The sequence below is a fragment of the Papaver somniferum genome, chromosome 1, assembly GCF_003573695.1.
Source record: "Papaver somniferum cultivar HN1 chromosome 1, ASM357369v1, whole genome shotgun sequence".
Taxonomy (NCBI): domain Eukaryota; kingdom Viridiplantae; phylum Streptophyta; class Magnoliopsida; order Ranunculales; family Papaveraceae; genus Papaver; species Papaver somniferum.
The window spans coordinates 23,058,213-23,070,463 of NC_039358.1; the positions used below are offsets into that span (position 1 = coordinate 23,058,213).

Sequence of the window (12,251 nt, forward strand, 5' to 3'; positions counted from 1 at the left end):
CTTTTCTAAGATTATTAGCATTGTTTTAAAATCTAGCTCTAGATGTGATCGGAAACATGTTAACACCCAGATCATTCACACTAGAAGGATTTGCACTACTGTCCTCATGCTCTTTCATAAGTTTTACCTACTTTGCATTCAGTTCACAAAGACTCACACCCATTTTGTGCAAAGAAACTTAAGCTCTGATAAACAAATTATAAAACCCATTCACATGTTATCATACATTCTTTTTGATTTGTTTCAAAACAAAATAAACACTTGTTGTTGTGGCTTAGTTTTCCTTAACATCACTCTGTGCACTATGATTAAGCATACCTGGCTTGATACTCTTGGCTTGTCCAGTCTCAATAGCAGCATCCTTTACAGCTTTAGCCATCACATTCCTGTATACCTGCTCCACAGCTCTTGCATCAACCCCAGGTGACAATGTGTCAACAACAGGCAACTCAGGCAGTTGGGGCTCTTCACCAAGCTTAGCACTAGCTTTTGCAGCTTTGTATATCCGTCCCACAAGCCTCGAATCAACCCTAGGAACCACAAATTCATCTCTAGGAATTTCAAGCGGATGGGTAATCTCTCCATATCCAGGTTTTGATACTTCAACAACATCCTGAGCCATCTGTCTAAGGGTTGGAGCAAGCATAAACAGATTAGGGAAGGATATATGGCCAGGAGTTGGTGGAATTGTTGCATTGATGCGAATTTGATCATTGGTATGTTCAGGTATAGGAGCTGCAAAGAATCCCTGCTGTTTTCCCCCACATACAATCCTATCATCATACACCATCACAATACCTTCCTCTATAGATCGCCGGCCTTTCAAGGGATGCACCGCAAACAAAACCCATCGATCTCTCACGCCCACCAACTCTCCATTTTCAATTCAGCCCTGATTAAGCCTTTGTGGTGGAGCTCCTCTCCGGACTGTCGCCTGCACAATCCTCTCACTACCTCCTTTTCTCTCCCTAGACCCAGATATGTCACCCCTTTGGTATAGCTCATGCATGTTATAACCAGAAAGGCCTTCAACTATCTTTACAACAACATCCTACAAAAGTTACTTCCACAACCAGCATCTACCAAATGAATTGCTTCAGAATTCCAAAGAAAATTTGCCAAGATATGAACAAGCTTCAAAGAGACTTCTTCTGGGGTAAAAACTTACAAAATCCCACAGGTTGATTTCCAAAAGCTTGGACAACTATATGTAAACCAAAAGATATTGGTGGTCTTGGATTCATGAACATGGAACTCTTCAATAGTGCCATGATAACAAAAATAGGGTGGAGGCTGGAACAAGATAAGGACTCTCTATGGTACCAATTGATGGATGCCAAGTATTTACTGGGAAGAAATGTACTCCAAAGATGGAGACTCCTGGATATGGAAAGGAATTCTAGAAGGTATCCAAAACATTCAACAACATTGTGTCTGGAGGATAGGCAATGGCAACAAAACTAATATTTGGGAAAACCTCTGGCTACCTAAATAAACATACAAGCTTTCAAAACCTGCAAACTGCCCAAATAATACTCAGTTTCTAGCTCATTTAATGACAGACCAAAAGGAATGGAATCTGCAGTTTATCCAGCAACTCTTCAGCCGTAACATTTCTCAAGCCATCACTAATCTAGCTATCCACCCCAGGGAAGAAGACAGCATACACTGGAATCTCAACAGCACGGGAAAATTCTCTGCCAAAGCTTTGTACAAAGCCAAAATAGAGAACCTGTACAGGAATGATCTCAACACAAGAAATTGGAGTTCTATTTGGCACATGGAAGTGACACCAGCTATCAAAATCTTCCTCTGGAAATGTGCTCATGAAATCCTCCCAACTAATGCTAAAAATGCAAGCATTCTACACTACGTAGATCTCATATGCAAAATTTGGAATAGTGGGGAGGAAACAATGACACACTTGTTCCTCAATTGCCCTGTTGCGGTTGAGGTTTGGCATCAAATGCTAGGTGAAAATCTTGGTCTCTTTGACCATCACACTCGCTTCATGGATTGGTTTAATACTTGGTTCCACAATCCAAGTAATAATGGAAATAATTGCACTTATGCAACCACCTGCTGGTTCATTTGGAAGGCCAGATGTGACCTGGTATTCCAAAACATCACTCTTATTGCTAAGAATACTTCTCTCAACATCAAACAACATCTTTGTGAATATAACAGAGTTCACAACCTGCACCATCATGCTCTGAATACCCGGGGCCAAAATTATGATATTGATCCTCAGATAACACCAACAAGAATCCATGTTGGGGTTTACCCACAACAGCAGAATTATGGATACTTAATCAAAATCTGCACTATCCAGGATCCTAACAGTTCTTAGTACTTTTCAGCTCTGACTATAACTGATTTTGCAGGAAACTATGTTGATAGCAGAGGACACACAGGCCAATGGGGAGCAGGAGGAGCCACAGGAGGAGCAGACTTGGCGTTTGCATGGGCAGAGGACAAGCAGCACATGAACATTGAAATACATGCTGAAACCACTGACATCCTGAAACACTTCAATGCTCTCTACATCAAAGCAATCAAAGGAAGATTTAGCAGAAACTACCATAGGGAAAAAGAGTTATTGAGTGCCTCTTCAGTTTTAAGCATTAATCCTGTAACTTTTGTCTTAACAGGTCTTAAACTTTTACATAGAACCCAAAATCTCCAAGCCTTAAACTTGACTATTATATGTAAGAACTACAGTAATGGGTCTGATGTTTGCCTAAACAACGACACCACTAGCACTACAATCAATCTATGTCATTAGGCCTTGCCTAAGTTTTCTTTAAAAAAAAAAAAGTAATTATTTTTATTTTGGGAGAGGGGAGGAGAGGAAAGGGGAATAAGACGCACACTATTACAATGAGATTTTACAATAGTCTACTCAACAAAGTAATTATTTTCATGGGAGCGGGGAGGAGAGGAAAGGGGAATGAGTTCGTTAATGACTAAAGTCCACCAGAGCACTAATACACCTAAATCTAAACCACTTCAGACATCATGAGACTCCACTGATTCATTTTACCAGCCAAAATTTGATTTGTTTTCTGAGTGAGGTACTATGAAACCTATGGGTCACGAATGGTATTTAGTATGTGTAGAAAACGGAATATAACAAATATATGGGATTCAATCGATGAATAACTTGTCCAAATATCAAAGTAGATGATGTATTATGGGAGGGAGTTTCAATCAAATCAAATCAAATCTGTACCACAACACACTGAAGAATTTGAGTGTTGGATGGCCATCAAAAGTGTCCAAACACTGAATTTCTATTATTAAGGATGGTTTGATGCCAGAGAAAATTCAAAAGATTTGATTAGTGATCTTAAGCACATGGGGTACTTTACAACTTACACACACTATAAACTGGAAATATTAGTTATAAGTGTATAGCTACTTCTGGTTATGAGCCTGACAAACAAATCTAAAATACAAACACCTGTTATATTTACAAAAACTTTACCTGGACAAATCTGAGGGGAGAACTGCCAGTTAGGTTCATATGCAGCGAAGCTACTGAAAAACATCCTGAGCTTCTTTAAACGCTGGGAGGATGTGATTGGGTACCCAAAGGACTGGCAGGTCCAGATGACTGGCTATTAGGTTGAGCAGTTCCTTGGCTCTACACAGTGAGCAACATGACTTCAACTCGATATTCACATCATAACTATAACAATCATGATAGAATCATGAGCATGAGAAGAGTATTTGCAATAGGCATAAGATTTGTTCATATTCATGAACTGACAGTAATATCCTAGTTTCACTTTCATGCTATTTAGTTTTTTATATGGTTGGTTTTCACTTTCACCAAGGGCAATTCTGGTACTTTTTGGTTGGTGCCGAACCTAACAATTAATGTCGAAGTATGCCCAAATGCTTCCATGATATGTTTGCAGAGATAACCCTAAGCCAGTGTAGCATTCAACATGAGAGACAAGAAAAATTCACTTAAGGAGTAAAAACATTACCTGCTGGTGGTAACTGATTTGGCTCCATAAATGCGTCTGTAGTGGAAATTGCTGAGGTTGCAATTGCAACTGGAGCTGCTGTTGCTGTGGTATTAGAGTCTGCTGCATTTGCTGTGGTATTAGAGTTGCTGCATTTGCTGTGGTATTAGAATCTGCTGCTGTTGCTGCGGTACAAGTATCTGCTGCTGTGCAAGAATTTGCTGCTGCTGTAATACAAATTGTTGCTGCTGCAGTTGTTGTGCCTGTGGTAGCTGTTGATGTTGTTGCTGCTGATAATAGTAATGCCACAGCTGATTTATGTATGCCTGACTAGTCTGCATTTGCCCACTTTGAGGTGGATATGAATGAACTTGCGCATGAGAGAAAGAAACGGGTTGGGACTTGGGATCCTGCTTGAGCTACAGGAGGTTGTACAAACGCGTAACTCTGTTGCTGCACATTTGATACTGGAGATACGCGACTCTTGTTACAATTCAGAATACACACTAGAAACAAAATATTATGAAAGTATTTATGCGTATGGTTCTCGATTATGTTGGAGCTTGTGATATAAAAGTATCATGAGTTTTCCAAAAAGCAAATTTTAAGAATCAACATGAAAGCTGGTTATATTTCAACAATCAAACTTAAACAAAGAAGCCAGCCCGCAATTGAACTGTTGCAATGACATTAGATTGAAAGATTGAACTTCTATACCTGGCTGCATCTGTTGGTATTGACTGAACGGAGGATAAACTTGATGCATAAAAATTCCTGATTGTGCGACGGATGACTGGTTTTGAGGATAACCTTGCAAGCTACTTCTAGCATCTCCAGGAGTTTGCCGACTAAAGTTAATCTGAGACCGATTTCCATCATTAGCAACGGATGAATCAGATAAAATAATTCTCGACCCCGGTGGCTGATTCTGAGATTGAGTTTGTTGAAAACTTGGATTAGCTGACAAACGTGAAGGGTCAGAATCTGCTTGAACATGAACTTGGGACGAGTGATCAGAGTTTGTGCATGCGTAAGCATCATTCTCTGGTTCACTTGCATGTGATGTAGGGTCTGGTTTAGGATCATCACTATCATGAGAAACAGTGGGGGTCAAATGTCGGGTTTCTACATCCCGAGAATTTATTGAAACATTTTTCAGTTCAGGTGGTTTAGAAGCATCCTTTGGCTCAATATCCATATTTTCCTGCTCTTCTTCATGTTCACCTTCCAAAGGATGTTGCGGGGATTTCAAAGTTTCGCACTGGTTACTGACATCATTTACTAAATCATTATCCCCTGAATTCTGCTCCATTACACTTTGTTCAGACTGTTCTACAACTCTGGGTGATACCTGTGGTTGCGGAGTTTTCTTTGTATCATCAATACCTTCTGATGGGGTTCCATTAGGGATGTCAGGTCCTTTTGGCGATGCTCGTTTCTGGTCAAGCGTCAAACACTCTGTTGATATACCGGAAACTTTATCTTCAGGAGCATTAGAAGGCAAACTAATGATCATATCCTGCCCCTCTGTGATACAATATGTACGGTTCATTATATGTGGAAATAACTTCCTATGCCGTTCTCGTGCCTTCCTAATATCATCAATTGTCCCACATTGGTCCACAAACTGTTGCACGCAAATGTGCATTAGCAAAAGGTAAAGGCAGATTGAAACAGGAGAAAGTTATCAATCTAGATTTAAGATATGAGGTTAAGTATAACAAAATATCTCGCTACAAATAAATGACGGGTTCTCTTTGAACTGATGAGGTCGGAATGAAATATTAATCATTGATCATTTGATCAGTCAAATAAGTGATAACACCGAACTCTGCGAGTCCAAGCAGAGATTCAAAATCAAAACCCTACTGAAAGAAATGTAAACCATGATTCTGACTACAGACTAGTGGCTAAAATCCTAGTAACACCCTAGTAAGGGAAACTTAAACGTCAACCTCAACAGGCTAACAGATTGGGCCATAAATAAATACGATGAATAACAGAGGGTAAGACAGGCTCTTGCAAATGGACTGCTCAATGGACATTTTAATCTTTGAATTTGAGCTTCACACGCCTGTAGTTTTGCTGGCCCTATACCTCTTCAATTAAACAGCAGGCGTAGAACTGCATCAAATGAATTAAAACTTGAAGAGAAACCTGACCTGTAAATATAAGCTTGAAATATCTTGACGATCTTCAGGGCTCAGAACTTTAGATGAATTAGGCCCAGGATATACTGAATGTTCAACAATAGAGTCAACCAATTTTACATTCCATGGCCCTCTGTGCATCATCTCAAAGTTCAACAGTCCCTGCATTATATTACAGGGAAATCTTTTAAACGATGCAATCTAGATAAAAGAGTTTTAAGAATAACTAGATTGATACGAAAATCAATAGATAGTAAAAGCAGAACCATCTTCCATATAAGAATCCTATAAAACATCAAAACTAATATAACGGTAACAGATCAAGAAGGATAAATACCTCTAGAAGTAATTTGCAATGAGGCAACTGATGAAAACCCTGGAGGAGGACACCTCTAGCGGTATCTATACAACCGTTGACCTATTAGGAAGAAACAAGTTAGAAAGAGAAACCAGTAGGCATCCGTAATAGATAAAACATTACTACATCAAAGAAAGCAAACGTAAATTGACGAATATGATTTCCTACCATGTATTTGAATCGACTAAAGTGAACATAAAGAGTGGAAAGGACATGTGCCATTTGCTTTTCTTTTGCAATTTCTAGGGCTTTCTCATATATAATATATGCTGCTTCATTATTTCCCTGAAAAAAAAACAGAAAATCATCTGGTTAAATCTCTACTTTGACAGACAGACCTGACATAATGCATACTGGATACTACATACCAGACGTTTTTCCATGTTAGCTTCTCTTTTAACTCTTTCAATAAAGTCAGAATCCGACTCCGCACTGTAACTATGGATGGAAGAATGGGCACCTGAAACATCTCCTATTTTCTCCCTGAAGTTTGCAGAAAATAAATGGATAGCTGGTACACCCTGTTAGTAAGGGAAACCATATTTAGCTAAAAGGAAAGGAATAAATAACAGGACAGAACAAATCTTGAACCATGGGTTCAGACTGCTTAACCTGTTCCAGTTCCATTTGTTGTGATAAGAGAGAGAAATCCTATTCTGTGTAGATATGTAGCAGTATAATAATGTATTGTTTCCAAATGTTTCAAAATTGTTAGAAATGTCTCAGCTAGAATAACTAGGTTTCTCCGTGCAAATGAGTGCCTATTGTTTCAACTGACAAAAACACTCGGATGAAATGAATTAATCTTTGCTAGGACCAACTAAAAATATCCTTTACGGACTGTTGGATATATCTCAAGCAAACTGTCAAATTCTTTGCAACGTGTTTTTTCCTAATGTGGAACAAAAATGTACATATCCCATAACACTAATATTAACTTAAACATACAATTCTCAAATAATTCAAATGTCTGCATAAAAATCAGATTGAAAGCCCCTTACAGTCAATCCAGAAAGGTAAAGTTCAAGTTACAAAGGATTCTCACCTGGTAAAGCTAATGAACGTACAACTACAACTTAGTAATTCTCTTGTAAGTAGCCTTCACGGAGAAAAAAAACAAAGAAAAAAAGAAGACAATTACTACCTTCACAAAAAATTTTGTTGCCCGATCAAGAGCAAATTTTGCTATTTCTCTTCCTCCGTTACTTTCCATGAGCTCCACATAGCGTATCCAAAATTCCGGATAATTAGCACATGGAATTAAGCATTTCTCATAAAGTTTTACGGTCTGTCAAAAACATATGGGTGTTAGATATTTTCAATAATGAAAAAAAAAAAAAAAAAAAACTTGAGCTAAACACTAAGATAGGAGACAAATCCGTACCCAGTCAAAATCCCCTTGCATCTCAACAAAGTCTAGATAGTAATGCCAGTTTTCTAGCTGACTAAGGTCAAGCGGTTTCACATGGAAATAAGGCCTCTTGACACAACCCTCAAAGCATCGGATATCTGCATCTATCTGACTAGCATTGTGATAGAACTGTTCTCCAACTGACAAATACTTCTCCAAAGCATTAAGCCTACGCATGCCAAGTGCAGGATCTAGAAGGTCTTTAATCACACCAAGGATATCTTCGTCCTCATAAGCTGCTAAATCAGTGATCTCAAAACCAGATCCTGGTTGTATGTCTGTGACAGCAGTACCTTGAGATACTATTTCTTCTTTCCAAATGGTGGAGAACTTTTTAAAACTGAGGAAAATTGCGAAACAAATTTCAAGAAGAAGTCATAATTAATTTGGCAGTACCCACAGTTTAGATGCTAGAAGACTGAAGTTGACGTGAAACTTGAACACTATTAATAATGAAAAAAAATGGAAACATTGACTAATACATTTGCACTAAGTCCGTGATATGGGTGCAAGCAACAAACGAAATATCCAAGATAACACATCAACACCACATTCATTTGAGAGAAACATCGCTGGGACTGCTTAATATAGGATCATACCTAAGCTTCACTATAACCGAAAAGGCATATACTGCAGCAGAAACAACCCAAGACGATCAGAGAATTACCTGTCATAGTAGCTATTCAGCTTTTTGGTTGGGATTTTCAGAGATAGGATAAAGATATGAGCTAGGGAACTCCACTGCTTCTGCGAATACTCGAATTCAATGTATTTATCCCACAAGAGATGGCACAAATAGTCTTTGCGAACAAATGACATTCCTCTTTCAAATAATCTGTTAAACAATTTCAAACAGAATAATATTAATAACATTAGTAAAACAATAGAGATCTAACTTTCACCTTTAAGGATATAAAATATTTAAGAGCAGATAGTAATCTCTAAATCCTATTACTACTCATCCAGCATTCTAAGAAGACAGGAAACAAAGAATCCACTTTTACATCGTTTAATAAAATTACTCCGAATACTAGTTTTACAGAATTTTACGTCAAAAAAGAAACTATTTAAACCAAAAGTAACGATAGCAAAAACAGGGTTCTAAAACACTATGTTGTAGGTTCCAAATTCCAGAAAACAAACTGAGAATAGTTCCAACATAAGCTGGAGGTGTTAGCTTCTTTTTGTAACTGAAAGTATATTCGATTCACTACCTTAAAAATCCCCTAAACTGGAAATAATTTTCAGAACTTAAGTTCTTTGTATAGCATCTATCACCTTCGAACATCATTTGGATCTTCAAATAACAACATGCCGAAGGTACAATAGTCGACCCATAGATGAACAGAGTAGGTCGCAAATTCTAATGCTCGTTCATAAACTTCAACAACCCTGTTAATGGTGCATAGGTTTGCCATGTGATTAGCATATTTTTTCCAATAACCATAGCACAAAGGGTAATGAGACAAGAAAGTGTCGTATACTAGGCAGATCTTCTCCAAGTCAACCTGTAAATGCAGAAAAATAAACATCAGGGGGCTTCCAGAAACGCCAAGAAACTGGAGCACATGTTTTACTAACCATAAAAAAAAAGACATATCTGCAGAATTGTAGGTTCCGTATAACAGTGGGAATATAGAGGTAACTAACTGGGTGCGAGGAATTTTCTTATGGTGTTATAGCGAAAAACCAACAATAGATCCCTAAATAGAGTTCAGCATTTGATTGTGATTCATCATGGTGCAGGTACCACCATATTGGTCAGACCGGAAGACAACTGCGCTAAAATGGTGCAGGTACCGCCATACCTTACTTTCTGACTGCTTAGTGCTGATGGAGCTTAGTGCATGACAGGTGGCTTAAATTCTACCCACCATCTAAGTGAATGGCAATTTAGTCATCGTCGTGCAGTAAGAAATTGGAAGGATAGAGACAAAGTAAGGTATCAAGAACGAAGGCCCGGAGCAGTAAATAACAGTACACAGGTAGCTGTAGGACTAGAATCGCATGATATTCTAACACAGAAGTTGCTTCATCAGCTTACAGAAAATAGCAATATTCAAGGGATCAACATGCGAGGAATATCCCTATTGTCTCAAAACCTTGGTCAGAAGAATTTTCAATCGGTAGAGTCAGAGTAACGTAGTAATGAATATTTCCAAGGGAAAAATGAATTTGTGTCATGCCTCATTCATCGTAAGAGGTCGGACACAGATGATATCCTAACACAGAAGTGTCCAACAGATGAGTTGGTCGGACACTTGGTGGTTGTACCAAGAGGTCTAGGGTGAATCCCATTTGCACTGGGGTGGGGGGATTCTTCCATCTTTCTTTGCCTAACTGCTATTGAAATGGAACGGGAAGTGAGATAAAGATCAACTGCACAGAGAACCATACTGGCAGTGTCCCTCAGATATGGCCGTTGAGAAACACTGTTGTGGAAAGGCATCAGACATGTTGAAATACAATGTCAGTATCAGTGCTGCACTAAGAAAGATCTGTCATGGCCATTTGACATGAATGATGAAACAAGTACTTGCCACTGATCGGAAATGCACCTATGACAAAACAGACAAGAAGTGCTGACACACAGTGTTGATCATATACTAATGAACGATATCTGTAATTGACAGATTACACAATAATTTGCATCTGAAGGGTATCAGGTTGGATAAATGTGGCCATAACTGTAAAGTTTACAGTCATTGCATCAAAACATTGAATACCGCCATGACAATACAAATTGTTAACTTGACCACTTACAGGTGATGTCTTTTCAGTCTTTGCTATAAGAGCAGTCCGTGCACCGAACTCTGTTGCGCTTGGCAAACCAGATCCCTGTAGTATGGCCTCATTAGTTTTGGCTGCACCATAAAAACATGCCTAACCATAATAAGCCACGAGGATGGTAAACAGGATGCATAAAGTACCACAAATCAAGTAATGTTAACTAACTGCAAATAATCCAATCTCAAAACAATAAATTCACATCTGATGTTAACAAACTGCAAATAATGAAGAGAGACTTGAACAAAAATCAGCGTGATAAAATACATTTGAAAATAGGACAAAAACCCAATTCAGTTTGATTAATACTAATAATACTGTACCGTCTAAATTTTCCTATAACCCTAATTTCATTAACTCGATTTTTCCCCTTTTCGGTGTGAGCTACACAAAAGCTAATATAGTTAAACAGAGTGAAAAGTAATTGGTAACTTACTTCGATGATTAGGAATCTCCAACTGATTTAACACAGCCATTCTTAGGATGAACTGGGAATATAGTAATTAATCGCGTTACAACAGACCCTAGTTATTCCGAGCGGGAATTAATCACACAACGGCTTCATTCTTTAAAGAAGGCACGAGTCAAGTCTTGGGTAATTCTTGAGTAATTTTTGTGTTAGGTTACGGAATTTGGAACGTGGGATTTATGAGACCTTGGTATTCAGTTGGATTACCATTCCCCTAGGTCGGTTCCTACGCACCGGTGGCCTGGCAAACTAACCACCACTATTGGAAAACGGCTCAGCGATGGAGTTGTTATGGAGTGATATTGACTGCACGCGAGCGATGGAGTCTTTATCGTTGGCGGTTTTGTCTATATAGCCAGTGGTGGACTCTATATCGCAAACATTATGTCACGTCTATAAATATCCACATCTTTTTCCTTTCCTTTTTACACCTTCTCTTCTTTTCTAATTTTTCCGAAATAAAAATCTATGATCTTTAGTAATTTCTTTCCATAATTTTGTTGTACCAATTTTTCTGCAAAATGAAATCAAAAGTAAAATGAAATAAAAAAAAATCAAAAGACCAACCAGTCCTCGACCAAATTGATTTATGACCAAATTATAAACAATATGAATTTCAAAATGTTAGACAACTAGCAAGTTACGGTATATTACATGTGCATTTATCTAGTCATCCAGAGCGAGTTAATTCAGTCGCTCTAAGAGATTCAAATCTCTCTGCAAAACTCACAGAGAGATTTTTAAGTTGTCCGCAAAAATCTCAGAGAGATTCAAATCTCTCTGCAAAACTCACAGAGGGATTTTTGAGCCGTCTGCAAAAATCTCAGAGAGATTCAAAACTCTCTGCAAAAATCACAAAGGGATTTTTGAGCCGTCCGCAAAAATCTCTGAGAGATTCAAAATCTCTCTGCAAAAATCACAGAGAGATTTTTGAGTCGTCCGCAAAAATCTCTGAGAGATTCAAAATCTCTCTGCAAAAATCACAGAGAGATTTTTGAGCCGTCCGCAAAAATCTCTGAGGGATTCAAAATCTCTCTGCAAAAATCACAGAGAGATTTTTGATCCTTTCACAAAATCTTGAAGAGATTCGAATCTCTCCTCA

The 12,251-nt window shown here is 38.3% G+C and overlaps 2 protein-coding genes across 6 annotated transcripts; one reads left to right on the top strand and one right to left on the bottom strand.

Annotated features, from left to right (window-relative positions):
• The first annotated feature begins 1,555 nt into the window (after positions 1-1,555).
• LOC113358927 lies at positions 1,556-4,144 on the top strand. The gene is made up of 3 exons (XM_026602660.1): positions 1,556-2,045; positions 2,385-2,651; positions 4,038-4,144. The coding sequence occupies exons 1-3, from the start codon at positions 1,556-1,558 to the stop codon at positions 4,142-4,144; spliced, it is 864 nt and encodes a 287-aa protein (XP_026458445.1).
• LOC113281262 (pre-mRNA-processing factor 39-like) lies at positions 3,263-11,300 on the bottom strand. Of its 5 annotated transcripts, XM_026529996.1 has the most exons (14): positions 11,004-11,060; positions 10,657-10,757; positions 9,378-9,401; positions 9,172-9,285; positions 8,561-8,728; positions 7,867-8,233; positions 7,627-7,770; positions 6,851-7,003; positions 6,651-6,767; positions 6,462-6,542; positions 6,137-6,286; positions 4,692-5,601; positions 3,996-4,441; positions 3,263-3,646 (listed from the first exon to the last, which is right to left on the bottom strand). In XM_026529996.1, exons 4-13 carry the CDS (start codon positions 9,204-9,206, stop codon positions 4,305-4,307), a joined length of 2,262 nt encoding a protein of 753 aa, XP_026385781.1. In that variant the 5' UTR covers positions 9,207-9,285; positions 9,378-9,401; positions 10,657-10,757; positions 11,004-11,060; the 3' UTR covers positions 3,263-3,646; positions 3,996-4,304. The 5 variants fall into 5 exon arrangements, with proteins under 5 accessions (XP_026385781.1, XP_026385749.1, XP_026385765.1 ...); XM_026529964.1 differs by lacking the exon at positions 11,004-11,060 and adding an exon at positions 11,117-11,300 and having other exon boundaries at positions 9,172-9,401; XM_026529980.1 differs by having other exon boundaries at positions 9,172-9,401.
• Between the last annotated feature and the right edge of the window lie 951 nt (positions 11,301-12,251).

What these genes read in the sequence shown, in the direction of transcription:
- LOC113358927 (XM_026602660.1), top strand. Translation starts at nt 1,556, where the DNA reads ATGACAGACCAAAAGGAATGGAATCTGCAGTTTATCCAGCAACTCTTC. An exon ending in TACTTGGTTCCACAATCCAA is followed by an intron (nt 2,046 to 2,384) that starts GTAATAATGGAA and finishes CTGATTTTGCAG; the next exon opens with GAAACTATGTTGATAGCAGA. An exon ending in TGTAACTTTTGTCTTAACAG is followed by an intron (nt 2,652 to 4,037) that starts GTCTTAAACTTT and finishes ATGCGTCTGTAG; the next exon opens with TGGAAATTGCTGAGGTTGCA.
- LOC113281262 (XM_026529964.1), bottom strand. Translation starts at nt 11,156, where the DNA reads ATGGCTGTGTTAAATCAGTTGGAGATTCCTAATCATCGAA. An exon ending in AGACTGAAAAGACATCACCT is followed by an intron (nt 9,402 to 10,656) that starts GTAAGTGGTCAA and finishes CTGCATTTACAG; the next exon opens with GTTGACTTGGAGAAGATCTG. An exon ending in CAACAAAATTTTTTGTGAAG is followed by an intron (nt 7,004 to 7,626) that starts GTAGTAATTGTC and finishes CCTTACTAACAG; the next exon opens with GGTGTACCAGCTATCCATTT.